The sequence below is a fragment of the Erpetoichthys calabaricus genome, chromosome 15 (assembly GCF_900747795.2).
Source record: "Erpetoichthys calabaricus chromosome 15, fErpCal1.3, whole genome shotgun sequence".
Lineage (NCBI taxonomy): Eukaryota > Metazoa > Chordata > Cladistia > Polypteriformes > Polypteridae > Erpetoichthys > Erpetoichthys calabaricus.
In genome coordinates this window covers 23,718,481-23,736,201 of record NC_041408.2, presented here as the reverse complement: position 1 = coordinate 23,736,201, position 17,721 = coordinate 23,718,481, and the positions used below count along the sequence as shown (strand labels likewise).

Below are 17,721 nucleotides of genomic sequence, written 5' to 3'. Positions count from 1 at the left end.
GCACTCTGCCACATCCCGGTATGACTCGGAACTGCCCTTACTCAAGCCCTTTAGCTGCCTCCCATGTGCACAAGTGTGACGCCATATATCAAAATTTCTCTAATAACCATTCCTTATCTCTGTTGACTGATTATACTTTTATTTATCTAAATTTAGCCCCACTACACCAACTTATATTGCTGAAGTAATATCTAAATTAAATCAATCTACTAGCCACCTAGATCCTGCCCCTACTTTACTGATTAAGGCTTGCACTGACAAACTTTCTGCCCACATTTCTCACTTTATCAACTGTACTTTCCGCACCTGTGTTGTTCCAAGTGATTTAAAAACTGCTACTGTAATCCCTGTTTTAAAAAAACCTGCCTCAGATCCATTACAGCTAAAATGTTATCGCCCAACTTCTAATCTTCCATTTATGACTAAGATCTTAGAAATGGTTGTTGCTGCTCAACTCAATGATTATTTAAATTTGCATAACCTGCTTGAGCCTTTTCAATCTGGATTTAGAACCCTATATAGCACTGAAACTGCTTTACTTAAGGTAGCCAATGACTTACTTATAACCGCAGATTCTGGGATGGCCACTATTCTAGTTCTTCTTGACTTGAGTGCAGTATCTGATACAGTTAACCATAATATTTTACTGTCCCGACTTTCAGCTATTGATATCACTGGTTCTGCTCTTTCTTGGTTCACACCATACCTTAGTGATCGCCAGTATTAAGTCTTCATTAGGGAATACAAATCTGCCACTACTTCATTCACACAAGGTATCCCTCAAGGATCAGTTCTCGGTCCAATCCTCTTCAACATCTATATGCTCCTGTTAGGTGAGATTATTTGTTGGTATGGTCTGAGCTTCCACTACTATGCCGATGACACAAAACTTTATGTAAGTGTTGATGCAACTGCAACATCTTCACCTGTTGCACTGACTGACTGCATTCGGGAAATCAATCATTGGATGACAGATAATTTTTACAACTCAATCCTGATAAAACAGAAATCTTATTAGTTGGTACCAAATTTGTGTCCTCTACCCTTTATGGGCTAAAAATTGACATTAATGGGATCCTGGTTCAACCCACAGCATCAGTCCGTAATTTGGGTGTCATCTTTGATCAGCTTCTTACTTTTCAATCACACATTAGCTCAATAGTACAGACAGCCGTTTTTCGTCTTCGCAACATTGCTCATCTGCATTCTTTCCTCAGTGTGAAAGATACTGAAACACTCTTACATGTTTTCATCACTACCCGTCTGGACTATTGCGATGCTTTGTTTTATGGCCTTCCGACTAAATATATCAATAGATTACAATATTTCAGAATTCTGCTGCTTGTTTAGTTACACTAAAAAATCTGCTCACATCACTCCTGTCTTCTATGATTTATATTGGTTACCAGTTTCTTCAAGAATGAAATCTAAAATGATTCTTCTCACCTTTAAAACCCTTCATGGGTTAGCCCATCATTATCTGTCGGAGCTGCTGCTTCCTTACACTCCTGCCCATGGATTACGATCATTGGACGCTAAGTTACTCACTATACCTAAATACAGGTGAGTAACAATGGGTGGCAGAGCTTTCAGACTGATAGCCCCTAAAATTTGGAATTCTCTCCCTCTCAGCCTTCGCGAGGAAAAATCTATTATTAATTTCAAACTTCTGTTAAAAACACATCTTTTCAATGAGTATTATTCTTTTTCGTGTATGTAATTTCTACTGTCTTGTTAATGTGTGTATTGAATTGTAGAGTGTCCTTGAGTGTATGAAAGGCGCTACACAAATAAAACTAATTATTATTATTAAATGTTTACAGAAGCTGTGTTGAAGTAAAGAAGAAGATGTAGTTATTTAGTTGCTGGCTGTTCACTCGGGTGTCCTAATTGCTGGCAGGTTAATCAATATTAGCTCACACGGTTCCAATTTTGAATTGCTTGCAGTGTAAGCTCCTGTTTCATACATCATATATTTCATAAGTCAGTATCGTGAGGTTTTTTTTTAATTCTTTATATAGCTCTTTCTATGCCCATACAACATTGTACAATAAAGAACTGATGAAATGAAATAATAATGTGAACTATTGTATGTCCGCCTCCTATATGTTCTGTACATGAGGGACTGCTTTACTGAGCAGTACAAGCTTTTGAACTGACAAAGACATGTTGTCACTCCTTGCTTGTGTTGTACCCAGGGTTTCAAGTGTTTCTGCTTTTTGAACTAGAGCGTAGCGGCACATCGGTCGGGCCAGCAAGGAGACACCTCAGTTCCCTGTAGTATTACATTCATTTCACCACTAAGGGCCTCCCTGTCCCTCTCACCATTCTTCAAAATAAGACAGATGAGGAAGATGTACTATGTGTAAACTTGCTTGACAATCCAAGGAAAAGAATATCTCCCCACTCCAGTGAATTTGTGCATATTTTATACTGCATTTCGAGAAGTAAAGCCTTAACACAAAGCTCACATGCACTTGGTCAGCAACCATATCATATTTATACTTGTTACGGCCCGTACAATGATTCCCCAAGTCAGTAGCTGACAGTTTGGTCAATGTTATGTACCTAACAATGTCACAGCAAAGGCAGTGTTGACTATGCTGATGGATAAAGAGTTGTGCCTGCTATTACTGACTTTAAGAGGGACAATGAGGAGAAGGTGGAATGTCAGACTCATTAACTAAAAGCAATGCGGAATGGGTGAGTGTAATGTTCTTGTGAGTTGACCTGCTACAAAATATTCAGCCCCTCATTGATCATTCTGGCATTCACGTGACCAGCCTCTGTTTGAAACTCTCCACTTTGGATACATGGCGCCACATCTACATTGAGCATGGGTGTGCCTCTGTGTCTGCCATTATTTTCGCTACATATCAAGTATTAACCAGGCTGAAGAAGAAGCCAACAGAATATGGAGTACTGCATATGCCCAATGATGCAATTTGCTAAACATGTCTTCTTTGAGCTTCACTGAACTTTCGTCCTCCCTTTTTGCTTCGGGTAATTTGCATAAAGTGGCAGCCCCATTTTTCTGCATGATTCCTTGTCTTTCTTCTCAGCACTCACCTAAACAAGGACATGCTGCCTAAGAATACCCCACTTGCAACAGCATTATTAACAACAATTATTGACAATTTAAAAAAAAAAAAAAAACACTGGGTGGATAATTTTCTGTTTTATAATGTCACCAAATTTCAAACAAATCAGTCAATGTATTTTTCAGGTTTTGGAGTATTTAGTTTTTCTATTGTGAGGTGATTACCCCTAAATACTGGTATATCGAAATATCCTTTTATTAGCAGACAACTACTGCCCCAGATGTACCATCCTGCCAAATATCAGCTTTTTAACTAAATTGGAAATAGTGTTTTTATTTATGGATGAATGAGTGAATTAGTCAACTTTTTTTTAATAAATGACACTAGGGATACTGCTGTCTTGGTGGTGTTAGATCTGACTGCAGCATTTGATACGGTTGATTGTGATGTTCTTATCACCCGTCTTGAGCAGTCTGTGGGCATATAAGGAACTGCTTTGGAATGGTTAATCAGTCATTCCTTGCTCATCTTCAGCCAGTCCAGAACGCTGCTGCCAGGCTTCTAACAGGCACAAGAAAACAGAATCGCATTACACCAGTCTTTGCTTCTCTTCACTGGCTTCTTGTTCGCTACAGGATTGAGTTTAAAATTTCACTGTTTGTTTTTAAGTCACTGAATGATTTAGCCTCCTTTTAACTTACCGACCTCTAAAACCCTTGCACTTCTCAACAATCATTGAGGTCCTCTGACCGGAAGTTATTGGTTGCGCCGAGTTCTAGACTTAAGCTTAGAAGGGACTGTGCTTTTGCAGTAATTGCCCATATGGGTTGGAATAGTCTAGATAGACAGATGAACAATGTCATTATCAAAAACAATTGAAAATAATAGTTATAATAATGGGTTCTTCCTTTCATTTATATGTGAACAAATTTGTGCTGAAATAAACTGTTTAATTTTATATATTCAAACTTAGTATTTAAGGATATTGTTGTAAAATGAAATATTACTTGTACCAACACAGACAATCCAAAAGTAAAACTAACGCAACTACAATCCTGGAAATACTCTGCAGAATGCTGTATTTGTGCACTTCATCAGTCCTTCTTCAACTACGTTTTATATACTTTTGTCATCTTTTTAAACCAACAGAAAATGACACTTTTATCAAGTAATTACAATTTTCAATCAATTTTCTATAGGATCTGACAGCATCTCAGATGGAACAGCTGCAGCAGAGGGCCGAGTATCTAAAACAGCAACGTGACAGGCTGTTAGCTATGAAAAAAGACCAGAAACCCAAAGAGACAACAGAAAGTCTACCACTGACTGAGACTAAGCAGGTGAGAAACTGCATAAAGATAATAAATCCAAATTTTCTAATCTCATCTTTGAATTAGGTGGGTTGGTGAAGTATCTAATTTTTGTTTGGTCCCGTTTCTTAACAGAGTTCAGTCTCTGGCTGTTCCCTTAAAACAGGCTAACAATAGATGAGATTAGGTGCCAAATTCTGGCATAGGTCGCTGTCTTTTTTTAAGTGGTAGACCTGTCATTTCATATTATTATGCAATTACTATTTCATTTGTAGGATGTTTAAAGAAGTTGTGTAAAAGAAAATGTATTTTTTGTGCATTAATGTCATTTTTCCATGAAGCTGAAGACTTCCGTGTTTATTCATTTATTTTTTTTATCATTTACTTACATTTTGCTTATGCAATCCAATTTTTTCATAAAGTAAAGTACGATTTATAATAGTCAGGCACAATATTTTAACAGATATCCATTCACTTTCCAAAGCCCATAAAGATGTGGCAAGAACCTGTAAAGGGATGCATATTCATAGGTAAACTAACTGACCAAACGTGTACATGTTTGAAACAGAGAAGAAAAACAGAGTACAGACTGTGGATGTTGAGAGAACATGCAACCTCCATGCCATGACCAGCATTGGGAATGAAACTCCCTCACTCGGAGATTTTTTTTTTTAAATATGTGATTGTTATTGATTCAAGAATTTAACACACACATAAAGAAGAACATTTGAACAAGCGAAAAACTATATACTCCAAATGATGCCCCCCCACCCACCGTGCCAAAGTACTAGCAGCAAGCAAAATCAATGTCCAATGAACAATGAAGTGTGCTGTAATTGTAACTGTGTAAGATTATTAATAAGCAGAATGAAAACCTTTGTGTTAATAGCCAAGCCATCAGCGCACATATTAAAAATGCATTTATTAATTTAAATTAATTAAAACATTAAATTCATATATTCTGTACAATACTCAATATGTACTGGGGAAGTGAAGTCGGAATTGTTCTTTATATGGAGCTTTACTGTATATGTCAAGATAAGTAGAGGGCGAGGTGAAAGCATTGATTGCCATTGTTTGTTTCTGGGTAGTACAATCATACTTTCTTATGCCCATTTTATGTCCTTTTTCCTACCACATTGTTTTTGCTTAAAAGGGTCATAGATATCTAGTTAGTTAGTTAAAGTACATGACTTTGGGCGTGAAAGCATAAGATAGCATCCGAATTTGAGAACACTAAGAAAAGATTAACAAAGTGGAAGCTAAAATTCACACATTGCCAATAATACTTTAATATTTGATTATTTGGGGATGGATTAACATGCTTGTGGATCAAGCCATGCCTTCTTCATTAGACATTTTCTGCCAACAGCAGTTAACTCATTTGAACCTCAGTTGTGATGGAGATTGCATTTGCTTACATGACTGAGAAATTCCCATTACAAGCATAGTAATTGGTGGTCATAATGTAAAAACTGATGAAACCAGTTTATTCAAATTCAACCAATTGGCACAATTTCTCTACTTGATAGATGTCTAGAATTGCAATGCACTTTTTGAAAATAAGACATTTTTACAACCTACCACAGACAGATGTTAAATTGTAGGATTTCAATGGCTGCACAATAAGATCCAAATCACTCAATGGTACCAGTAATGGAATGGCTTAGTTAAAGAGTTTCCAAGAAAGAAAACAATCCAGAATAATTCATATTTTGTAACAAAGGTTTATGAAGAAGAATAGGCCAAGACAAATCTTTGCTGAAGTGATGGCAGGAAGACAACTTAAAGCATATAAAGAATTTATAGCAAGCCATGGCATACTTACCCAGGAGCAGACCATGGTGGATGTAGTGTCATATGTTAGCATGTGTTGTGTGTCTGTCCCGGAACTACCCGAAGCAAACATATTGCCAGTGTAATGGCAGCAGCTGAGTTAAATCAGAGTTGTTCAGCAGGCCGGTCCATTAATTATATATTGAAGAGAAAAAAAAATTGTATCATCGTTGTATCTAGCCATGCACCCAGTCCTGCTGGGATGGGCTCCAGCTCCTCGTTCATATGAAACTGAAAAGGTAGTTTTGAAAATGGATGAATTGATAAACAGACTGGGGAAAATGAAACTTACAGCTTTAAAATGAAGAAGGATGCTCAGACACAAAAGGTTCAAATACTGTACTCCTGAATGAACAAATATAAATTAATTCATTCCTTTTCTTTTACGTGTACAGCAGAAACGACAATTCAGATTTGCCTACCCCAGTACATCATGTAAGTACTGAATAGCTCACTGTACGTGGCAGAATAATCCAATCAAGCACATCACAAATTTACTTATGAGTCCTGGACAGAGAATGTAGAAGAAACAAAAACCAGCAGATGCTAAGGATTCCAAACGGAAGAATCCTGCACTATGGCAACTCCACTAAAAATAATTAAAAGGAAAACCAGCCAAATGAAATAATTACTGACAGAAACTAAAGTGGAAAAATCCCAAATGTGATTTTTAAAGTATCTCTGCACAGTCCAATTTAGTGGTGTGTTTATTTTTTGAAAGATCTTTACTGTGGTGCGTTATTTTATACTTTTGCCTCATAGCTTACTTTCTTTTAGTACTCTAGTCTTCATCCCACATTCCAAAAAAGTTAAGTATACAGTAGGTTCATTTTTTTGTGATTGAATTTTCATTGGACTTTATTATGAAAAAGCAAAAGTCTTGAAAAATGCAGCAATGAAAGCAAGCAACAACAAACCCCCTTACGAGAGATGAGGTAAAGGTAATATTATTAAGTGTAGCTTTCCACAAGATCAGACGTCATGTTGTCAGCAGGGTTGCCAGGTCCTGTATATATTCCCAGCCCACTGCATGAGGCTGTTGACGACCGGGGAGGGGTTTTACCGTCACTGAAGTCTCTGGGTCCCCTTTGGAGTTTTGCCATTTGGGTGACTGCATGAACCTTTTGAAAATAGCTCAAAAGAACTCATACTGTCAAATCAAAAATTTTTACCCCACAATTCTTTAAAAAATTGCCCAATCTGGTGGGAAAACCACACAATTGGAAACCGTGGGTGTAAGACTATAAAGGCAGAGGTCAGGCAGCATTATGTGACGATGCAGGTTCTGCTCAATGCTCACATCTTTCTTCTGGGAGCTCTCGAACCCGACACCATTAGTAATGTCACTGATGAGCTGGACAGTGAGACACAACAAAGTAAAGAGATGGTGCAAAAAGTGCGAAGTGCTTTTATTAAAAACAGCAAAATCAAAAACAAAGTGTCAAAATAAATAAGGGCAGTGTCTCTCAAAGTTAATAAATAATCCAATAAAAACAAGTGAACTGTGGAGGTTAAAACACAATAGAAAAAAAATCCTTTAAAAACCGAGGTTAAAATAACGGCTAGAAGCAGTCTTTCTTTAAAACTAAAACCAGGTGCGTTCTCCTACTGCCGGCTCTCCTGCTTCTCCCATTCGGGCCCTGCAACAGGGGAGTCGCCCAACCAGCAAATGCAGCTCCCTTCAATACTAGCCCAGTAGCCCTCCGATCCCTGACTACTTCGGCTCCAGCCGGACCGAGACTTGGGTTCCTTCCCCAGCGGCCAGGGCGCTCACGCTGGGGCTCAACATGCCCAAAGCCACCACGACTCCGCTTCCTTCAATGACCAGTTGATCCCTCTGCTGGTCACTCCAGCTCCTCAAAACTGCTCAGCTGGAGTGACCGCTTTAATCTGCTCCCACCGAGAGTTGGCCAAACACTCCTCTGGGGCTCTCCTACCAGCTGCCTTCCACCTTAATACAGCCTGTTCTTGCTCGCGCTCTCACTCTCCCGCAACCGGCCTTCTCCTTCCTGCTTCCTTCTCCTTTAACCTCCCCTCACATTCTTGTCTCTCTCTTTTCTTTCCTCTTTTTTTCTCTTTTTCTCCCCTTCACCTGCTTTGCACTTCTATTAAATATTACGGGGACGTGGATCAGATGTGGCAATCACCAGCTCCCAGCAGCAATACAGATGCGGACGACTCCTCACCTGTGCACTTAAGCGAGGACCGTCCGCATCACGAATTCACCCAGGAACTGCTCAGGCCACACTACCACGCCCCCTCTCTAAGCCACGAGTGCGGCTATTATTTATTTAAAACGTGGCCTTTGATCTGAGCTGTGGACCCGCTACACCAAACTAAACTCGCATATACTGTAAAGATTCTGCTTGCTTCAAGTTTGGCAATAACAAGCAGAAGAAGTTATAATGGAGCAGGGAAGGAAGTGCAGTGGATATTGAGAATCTTTTTGTTTAAGGGCTGATCAGAGTTGAACATAGAAAAAGAAAGAAACAAGCTGACCTTATTTGTGAGTGTGGGCCCTGTGATAGAATGGCACCCTGTCCCAACACTTGGACCTGATAATTTTCTGGATATGCTCCAGTGTTCGTGCCACTGATTTCGATTAATTAGGTTTGAAAATGGGTGGATTTATGCATGTAAGATGTTTATCAACTTTGTTTATGATAATAGTTGTGGTTAGTAGTTTACTCCTGCAGAGTTTTGGTGTCAAATTTAAATGTTTTCTTTTCACTTATGCAGAACATCGATTCTTCACTTAATCTCTACGTATGCAATTCAGAAAAAAAGAAGGAATTACTATACAAATCTGGTAGAACATGTGAACTGGTAAACTGTCTTGCATGACTGTGTTTGATTTTATTTTTTATTTATTTTTTTAAACTCTGCTTGATCAGTTTTTGAAATTAGCCACTATATGTCAAAGATGTTTATGATACTTCACGGTTATAGCAGTCTGGTTTGATTCTGACCAACTAAGACGTGTGAAGTGCAGTGGTTCCTAATCTATTTAGTTTTAGTGGTGAGTAACTCTTAATGCCCAACAGCCCAATTTTTCCCAGAAGTAAATTCAGAACAGTACAAACTTAAAGAAATTAAATTAAATGCAGTGATGTGTGTGTTTGACAGCAAAGAGGAATGACACATTAAACCCAAACCATATACCATAACACCCACAACTTATATGCACCACAATCTCAGCGTCAGTAAAAGTACCAGTTCACCATTTTGGTACTGACTGCAAGATACTGACCAAAATGTCCTGGTCCATCCATCCAGGCTCAACCATCATATATTTGCAGGCTCTTTGGTAATGTTTTCTCACTTGTTCTGGCACTAGTTGCATTAATTTTAAACTGATTTGTGTTTTGTATCACATATGTATTTTAATACTGCAATGGGCTGGTGCCCTGTCCACGGTTTGTTTCACCCTATTTTAATACATTCTTGTTCACCATGGTACTGAAGAGTGGCAATCTGTTTCATGTTGGAGAATCACTCTTCCACTCTCTCAAACCATCCACCCTGACATAGCAGAGGTTGAACTTGAATTTACAATGTTGGGATTACCACGTTGCCAGTTCTACCTCTGCACTAAAGGGAAATCTCCACTTAGCCTGTGACACATCTTTGTCCTGTACATTGGTCCTTTCTCAGCAACTGCTGCACGTTCTGACAGCCACAGTCAGACATGCACTAGTGACAATTCTACTAATACTAGTACTGTAATCTACCAAAAGCCAGAAAACTGTAAATCCATAAACACTCCTTGCTGTTTTTTTTCTTCTCATCTTATAGTCCACAGTGCTACTTTCATGTACTATTGTGGAGAAAGTATAGCAGGCCTCAGAGATACAGTGCTAGAAGTACAGTACACCACGCAGAAGGAACAAAACCTGCTAATTATGGGGTGCTGCTACATTGTAGTCATAATGTTTCACTTGCTCAGTGTGTAGGGTTTTTTTTTTTTTTTTTTTAATTAGTAATTTGAATTGATGCTCGGTCAATTTTCACCCTAAATGACTCAATCAGTAATTGGTAAATGAGCTCATCTCAAAAAGCAATTTCTTTGGAATCTGCTTCTCAAAGCTTTATGGTGCCTAAGTTGTATTTCTTCTTTATGCAAATTATTATGGTACTTGAGGAATCACACGTGTCAGTTAACACGGAGTAAGTAGACAGTGAAACTTTAGGAGAGAGTAAAGACCAGAACATTGGCTTTTACATTAAAGAAAATTAAGTAATAAACTGAGAGAGTGTATCCTGTGTATAGAGAGGAATGGCCAAGTACAAAAAAAAAATGTGAAGAAGAGTGGTGCATTTTTGGCAGAAATTAAAAGAGAATGCTTTCAGACCTTTTCATTTTGTCCTGTAATTAAAATGGACACCCCTTGTGTGATTGTGGATGGTGAGTTAGCTTTTGTTTAGTACAGCAGCTCCCGTGTTTAATTTGAAAAAGAATGCATAAAGAAGAATTAGGCAGCACTGCTTCGTAAGCTACAGGCTTGTTAGCTTAAGAGGCAAATGTGTCGATTCTATGTGTAAACTTGTTAGACATGTTAACCTTATTTCTTAAATGTGAACATTTTATTAGAATTGTAGTTTGTACATATGACAGGCATTTTCTTTTCTTTTATGGCATACTAGCTGAAATACCCAGCGTTGCCCTGGAGGAAAATAGTGTTTCTTTGTTTTTTTTTTAATTGTTTGAGAAAAATATAATAAAAAACACAACTTTAAAAATAAAAATAAATTAACAAACAATGAAGACTCACTAATGTGCTTGTCTTGCAGTCTTGTACGTATGTTATCATCCAGTTGATGCTCGGAACTGGCCAACTCAATTTAATTTGAAAAGCAAGAGGGACGCGTTGGCACTCAAATATAAAGAATTCTGGCAGTCACCTCCAGTTCGCCCTCTGGTGGTTGTTCCAAGTGTCAACTGGATGATAACATGCATATAAGAGCGCGAGATCACCCCCCACCCTACCCAGAAGGGGGTGGGTTAGGGTTGATTTCACCCCACAGTATTTTTAGTCGACCAATGAGAAACATTCATGAAAATCCCTCCAGCTGTTTGGAAGTGATGCTGGAACATACTGTACATACGCACAGACTTTTACTGTGTGTGTGTATGTATGTGTGTGTAAATATATATATATAGAGAGAGAGAGATATATATATATATATATAGAGATATATATATATATATATATATATATAGAGATATATATATATATATATATATATATATATATATATATATATATATATATATAGATATATATATATACAGATATATAGATGTATTATAAATACTTTGTGTTTATATTTTATTAGTTTCAAAAAGCATGTTTTAAGGAGATTTTTTTATAGTCACTGAACAATGAACCTACAGAATTTCATTTTGGTAATAAAAAATCAACAGTTCACACCTGCGGTCTATAGTTTTATTGTAAAAGCACCACTTTAATTCAGAACAGTAGGCTTCTACATGACAGGCTATGCTGGAGCATTAAGAAAATAAAATTCTAAAATAAAAATTTAAAAGGATAAAGAAAACAAATCAGCCAATTTAATTACATGAAATCGAGATCAATATCGGCCATCAAAAAAAGAAAACACAATTGGAGCATCATTAGTAATCATCAATTCAAATGTTCTTTGCCAACTACTGTGACAGAGTATGTTTCTATGGCTGTCATGAAGGATTTACTTTTGAGGATCTGACAAATGATTTTAAGTCACTGGCATTGAAGCCTTTGGCAACAATGCAAAAGCAAAGCACAGAAAGCACTCATTGACTTTAATGACTTCATGCACAGCTACAGGGATCTTAAAATAAAAAGACATACTAAAGCCTCTAATCTTACCCCTCAGCTTCCAATTATTCTTAAAAAGCCAATTGCAAATCAGGCCGGGAGGCACTTGTGTGATAAGAACAACTGTTGGGCTGCTCATAAATGAAGTCATTATCTTTAGAGTTCCATTACGGTATTAAAGTACAGCCATAGCAGGAATGAACTGAATCTCAACAAGTAAGAGACATTCAGGATGGGTGTGTAAATGTTTGTTGGGTTGTTTGGACTTGTGTGCTCTGCATGCAGATTATAGTTGTCACTTCTCACACTCTTGTGTTAGTTTGCAGTGCTCATATTTGTTTTTTAAAAGCCACTTGCTCCTAAATCCTGTTTTTGCTCACTGGTAAGGGAATTGTGTGGATTTATTTTTCATTAGCTGCATAGGAGTAAAGTTTCAATGTGTGAGTGCTTGTAGCTACAGATTGCCCTGATGTGTTCAAGCACTTTATATTTAAATATTTTCAGTTAAATGGCTCAGAGTGATCATTCATAGACCCAAATTTGGCATTGTTTAAGTGGGACTGGCTTAAATAAGCAGGAAAACAAGTATTTTGATGATTGCCTTAGTTACTGGAGGACTTTGTCTGTGTCACTGGTGAGAAATTGCTCCAGGTCCTGTCTCACTCTGTTTAACATCCTGACACGGAGAGCTGGTGCCTCTGAGAAAGTAAGCAGCAGCTTGTTCCGAGCTAAAAGGTATTTTAATCTCCTTCCCACTCCTGAACTGTAACTGGGAGTTTATCCTATGACAGTGAGTCAAGCTCACTCTCACTGCATCCCTATAGTCTATGAGCAGTGGAGTTTTCCAACATCTTAAAGTTTATATTTACTGAGTTGTCACAAGGAATTTAAGAGGTTGGCTCAAACACAAATGACCACGTTTTGAGCAGGAAGACAGCTCTCATATGTCTGGAGTGAGAGGAGGGACACAGAAGTTCCAACCACACACATCATAAGAAAAAGAAAAGCTGATAAGGGGTAGAATGAGTGAATAGGCTTCAATTGTAAGAACAGTCCAAGGAAGAACCTTGTAAATTTGAACAAAAAATGAGACTTGAAAGAGGAGAGGAGTCCTACCCTGGTAGAGACACTTCTTAAAAACATTACAGATTAGCAAGTGAATTATCGACCTTGGGACTGATGAACTCACTAAATAATAAAATAAAGGAACGTCGTAGGCATCCTGGGATAATTCTCAGCAGGCATGCCTCAGGACTGGGAGTATACAGTTGGCTCATAGGCCTCTCTTCAAGGGCTTTTGGTTTAACCCCAAAGTCCAAAATCGGGCAGCTTAATTACCAAGTGCAGAATGACCTGGCATGGATAACTGACTGGCACCTAGTTCAGATAGGTGCTCGCTCCTCGCAGCCTAGTCAAGGAAAAGCTGGGCCATTTAACGCAAAGATAAATATGTATTATTTTTTTAACTTTATCAGAGAGATGAGATCAATTCTGATGTGATAATACAGAATTTTCAATATTGTAAAAAAAAAAAAAAAAAAAAAAAAACAACAAATTTGACAAACGAGAGGAACCAATTCAGTCCTTCAGGCTCATTCATTTGACTAATAGCCAAGCTGTCCCAATATCTCATCCAGATACTTTTAAAATTTATCAAGGTTTCTGCTTCATCTACATAGCTCGGTAGTTTTTCCCAGATTCCCACAGCTGTTTGTGCAGCAGGGTGCTTTCTGGCTTCAGTCCAGAACGCCCTTCCAATTCATTTCCACTGCTGTCCTTGGTATGTGATTCGCCATTAAGTTGAAAGAACTCTACTGGATTTACTTTATCAATCAATGCCTTTGATAATTTTGAAGGCCTGGAATAGGTCCCCATGCAGTCTCCGCTGCTTGAGACTAAACAGGTTCAATTCTCTGAGCCTGTCAGTGTAGGTCTTGTCCTAAAGTCTGGGATGCACTTGGCTGCTCTTCTCTGCACAGCTTCAAGTGCTGCTATGTTTTCCTTATAGTGTGGTGACCAGAACTGCACAAGTTCTCTGGATGCGGTCTCAATAGTAAGCCTTATACTGTATGATTTGAATTAATCAGTTTTTATGATATAACCTAACGTTTTATTTGCCTTTTTATCTCCTTCTGCACGTTACTTAGACAAAGAATATTTTTTGTCAACGTAAACCCCTAAATCCTTTTCAGAGGTTGCTTCCTATAGGACAGTGTCTCCCATCTTGTATATAATTGATGTTCTTTTTGCCTACACATAGAACTTTGCACTTTTCTATGTTAAACTATATTTTCCAAGTGTTTGCTCAGTTGTGCAGCATGCCCAAATCTTTCAGAATTGTTTTTGTTACCTCCTCAATGTCTGCAATTTCCCCAATTTTAGTATCATCTGTGAATTTCACAAGTTTACTAACTATACAGAAAGATTATTATTCTTGTATTATATATGACAGAATTCTGAATACTGTAAAAAGGGAAATGAATAGTTAGAAGTGGTATTTGTCAATGGGAACCAGTAAAATGAAAGCAAAAAAAATTAATGTTAAAGTGGGGGAATAGTGGTGTAGTTATTCCTTCTTACTACTTAGCACTGTCACCTCACAGCTCCAAAGAGCTGAATTCTACTGCCAGCCTCGCCAGTATCTGTAAAGGGTCCGCGTTGTGCATCTGAATTTTCCTCCCTCCTCCTAACGATGTGCCAGTTAGGATGACTGGATACTTCACAGACCCTCCAGCGTTGGTTCCTGCCTTCTGCCTAACAATGCTAGTATAGGTCACTTAACTTTTTTAAAAATTTTTTATAAATAACTGAATGAATAAAACAGGACCTGGCACACTTTGCATAAGTAGCAAGTTGCATAAGCAGTTCAAATGAGGAAAAAAAATGGATGAGGGTCACATTATAAGCCATAATGTATAGTTGTCATTAATACAAATGTTCCTTCTGTTTAAAGGAAATGTCAGAAGAAGAAAGGAAGAAGATTGAGAAAAGGAAACACTTGGCTGAAAAACTCAAACAAGAAGTAATCAAAAAATAACATCACGGAATATTTTTCTTACATGCTAAGAAATATTCCTTATTGCTGATGTCCATGATGGCAACCAGCAAACATAAGATTATCTGGAGTTGAACTGCAGAGTCTGCACCAGAGGAGCAGCCCTAAGCACTGCATCCATGTGTATTTTAACTGCTTTTATGTGACTGATAAATTTACTGTGCTGCAGATTCCTTTACCAGCTTCAGGTTTTGACACTTCTTGTTTTAGCAGTGTGCTTATTGCTGAAGACGAGGGCCTCATGGCCTTGTTAGCATAAGGTACCCTTCAAAGGTAAGAATTTCATTGGTCCTCCATATTAAAAAGCAGTGACAATGCAATCTTATTAAATAAATGGAATACAAAAATACGGCAGCATTTGTTCCAGCCGTTCGTATTTACTGGTTTATTGAGTCTTCATGGATGAAGAAATACAGTGTTTTTTTTCCCCCTTTTGGTTTTCTTGAGCTTAATCACTTTTTTTTAAATTAATACACTTCCCTTAAGATACACAGTATATACTCTAAACACTTTATTTAAAAAATTGCCATGGTGTTGGGCATATTTTGACAAAAGCAGATGGCAGCCAGGTGGTGGTGTGGATCTGAAATACGGTTGAAGTGTTCACAAGCAATAGACACCAGTGCTCATGTTGAGCAGGACTCGCACACTGCAGAAAGCTTCATGGAGAAGTGTGATTGGTAATGGCCTCACTGCAAAGGAATGTTTGAGAAGAAGTACAACATTGTAAGTTAGTGCAACAGTGGGGGGTTGGGGGGGGTGGGGTTCGGGGGTCACAAAGGCCATCCACTTATTACTCCTGTAATTTCATTCTATTTTTACATAAATAAATATTCAAATCAGTGTGTGAATCGTTCTCTCGTGTTCTGTGTTGCAAGGTGCCCATGACTTATCATCTGTTGGTATCTGCATGCAAATTAAATCCATTTTCCGAATTTGCTTTGTGTTAGGTGAGTGCACATTCTTAGCTGCCGTCATGATTGCTTTCTCATGTCTGTCTCTGTTCCATGATTAGGTTCTTGTACAAAAGGGAACACTGTTCACAGATAATCCAGTATTTTTAATTTTAAATTTGTATTCTTAAACCATTATTTTATCTGTAGCCTATAAAACTGACGTCACAGTTTTAGTCTGGAAATTTGTTTTGTGGTGCTGCCGGCCTTCAGCTTGTAAGGATAATCCAACAGCTGGGTGTGACAAACGTTTTTACTAAGAAGCTTAATAACTACTAAATAATAAAACACTAAGGTGTGTGTTTCTGTCTGTCTGTCCCTCAGAGCAATCTAATTGGTCAGTTTGGCTTTGGTGATGTGTTCAAAATAAGAAATGTGAACGTGAAACACACAAGGAGAAAGGCACAGGAGGCATGCTGAGAGTCACCTTCAAAGATAGGAAGTATAAAAGCGCACAGGACACAAGCAAGACGTCTTGAGAAGCAGGCTTTATGGAAACACCATTGAAAGAAGAAGCGCCGGTCAGGAGAGGTTCAGACACACATGGATACCAAGTAAAGACACAAGTAAAGCTCTTGTTTAATTTTATGGCTGTGGTGGCATTTTCATCTGCCCAAGTCCTTCTATTTTAGGAGATGTACAAAATGGTGACATCAGGCAGAACAGCTTCAGCATGAAAAACTGGCACCAATGCAACGAAAACTCTGCGGCCCTCTAATGTGCAGCAGGTTTGCCATCTAAACAGTTCTGCATTTTCTTACTTTCCAGGCAGGTAAGCTGGTGGAGGTACTTACAAGACATCCAGACGTGGGCTTACATACCGCTTGTGTTGTGACCCTCAGGGGACACTGCACATTTGAAAGACACCTATAAAGAATCCCCCTGCACTACAATCTGTGGTGGTGATGATTGGTGGTAATTCTGCAAGGGGCATGGATCTCCTGGATGATGCTCTGCGGCAATTGCAGGTCACGATGACACGCAAAAGGCAAAATTGGGTTGTGAGGAAAAAAAACAAAACATTTATGAACTACTGCTCTGAATGGCTTACAGAGATATGCAAGACACAGCACACAAATGACCAGAGCTTTGCAGATTAGTGTCATTGTCATCAGGCAGATGTTTGTGAATTTGTAGTCCCATTCAGAAAAAGAACCTGAGAAAGTCCTGAATTTACCATCTCAGGAATTTACTGAGATTCATATGTTCACTGACTTGACTGTCAGAAAATGAAGGAACATAAGAATGAGAGAGAGTTGACAAACAAGAGGAGACCATGCAGTCTATACGGATACAAAATTCAAAAGAACACGGTAGCAACATAGCTGTTCTAAGAATCAGTGGATTCGGAAATTCAGAGAAGAATACTCAGAAAACTTGCCAGACAGTCATCCACCTATAACCCTGTGTGCCTGAGAAACCCCAATGGCTCTTGAAGAATTGAAAATTAGAATTTACAGCAAATCTCATTCTACACCCACATTACAATTCAGGCGTCGGTGAGAATAATCGTGCACTCCAATCCTGGAGAGCCTTAACTTTATAGACTTGCCTCTTAAGATAAGGAACCTTTGTTTCTTTTTGAGAAATGCTGATCCATCCTGGTCTGTTGACCCACAGTCTCTGGCTGAAGGTCTTCAAGAACAAATGGTTTTGAAAATGTCTGGCAAGGCAGAACAACGACACCAAGAAGTTTCATGATTAAGT

General features: G+C 38.3%; 1 protein-coding gene across 2 annotated transcripts in view; it reads left to right on the top strand.

Annotated features, from left to right (window-relative positions):
• Positions 1-15,425, top strand: part of cfap36 (cilia and flagella associated protein 36) — a 124,682-nt gene extending 109,257 nt beyond the window's left edge. Inside the window, exons 9-11 of one of the 2 annotated variants that reach the window (XM_051919695.1) lie at positions 4,241-4,381; positions 8,927-9,013; positions 14,960-15,425. In XM_051919695.1, coding sequence (XP_051775655.1) covers positions 4,241-4,381; positions 8,927-9,013; positions 14,960-15,043 — 312 coding nt within the window. In that variant the 3' untranslated portion in view covers positions 15,044-15,425. The remainder of the gene's footprint in view (positions 1-4,240; positions 4,382-8,926; positions 9,014-14,959) is intronic. The other variant, XM_028820587.2, reaches the window with a different exon arrangement.
• Positions 15,426-17,721: the final 2,296 nt, after the last annotated feature.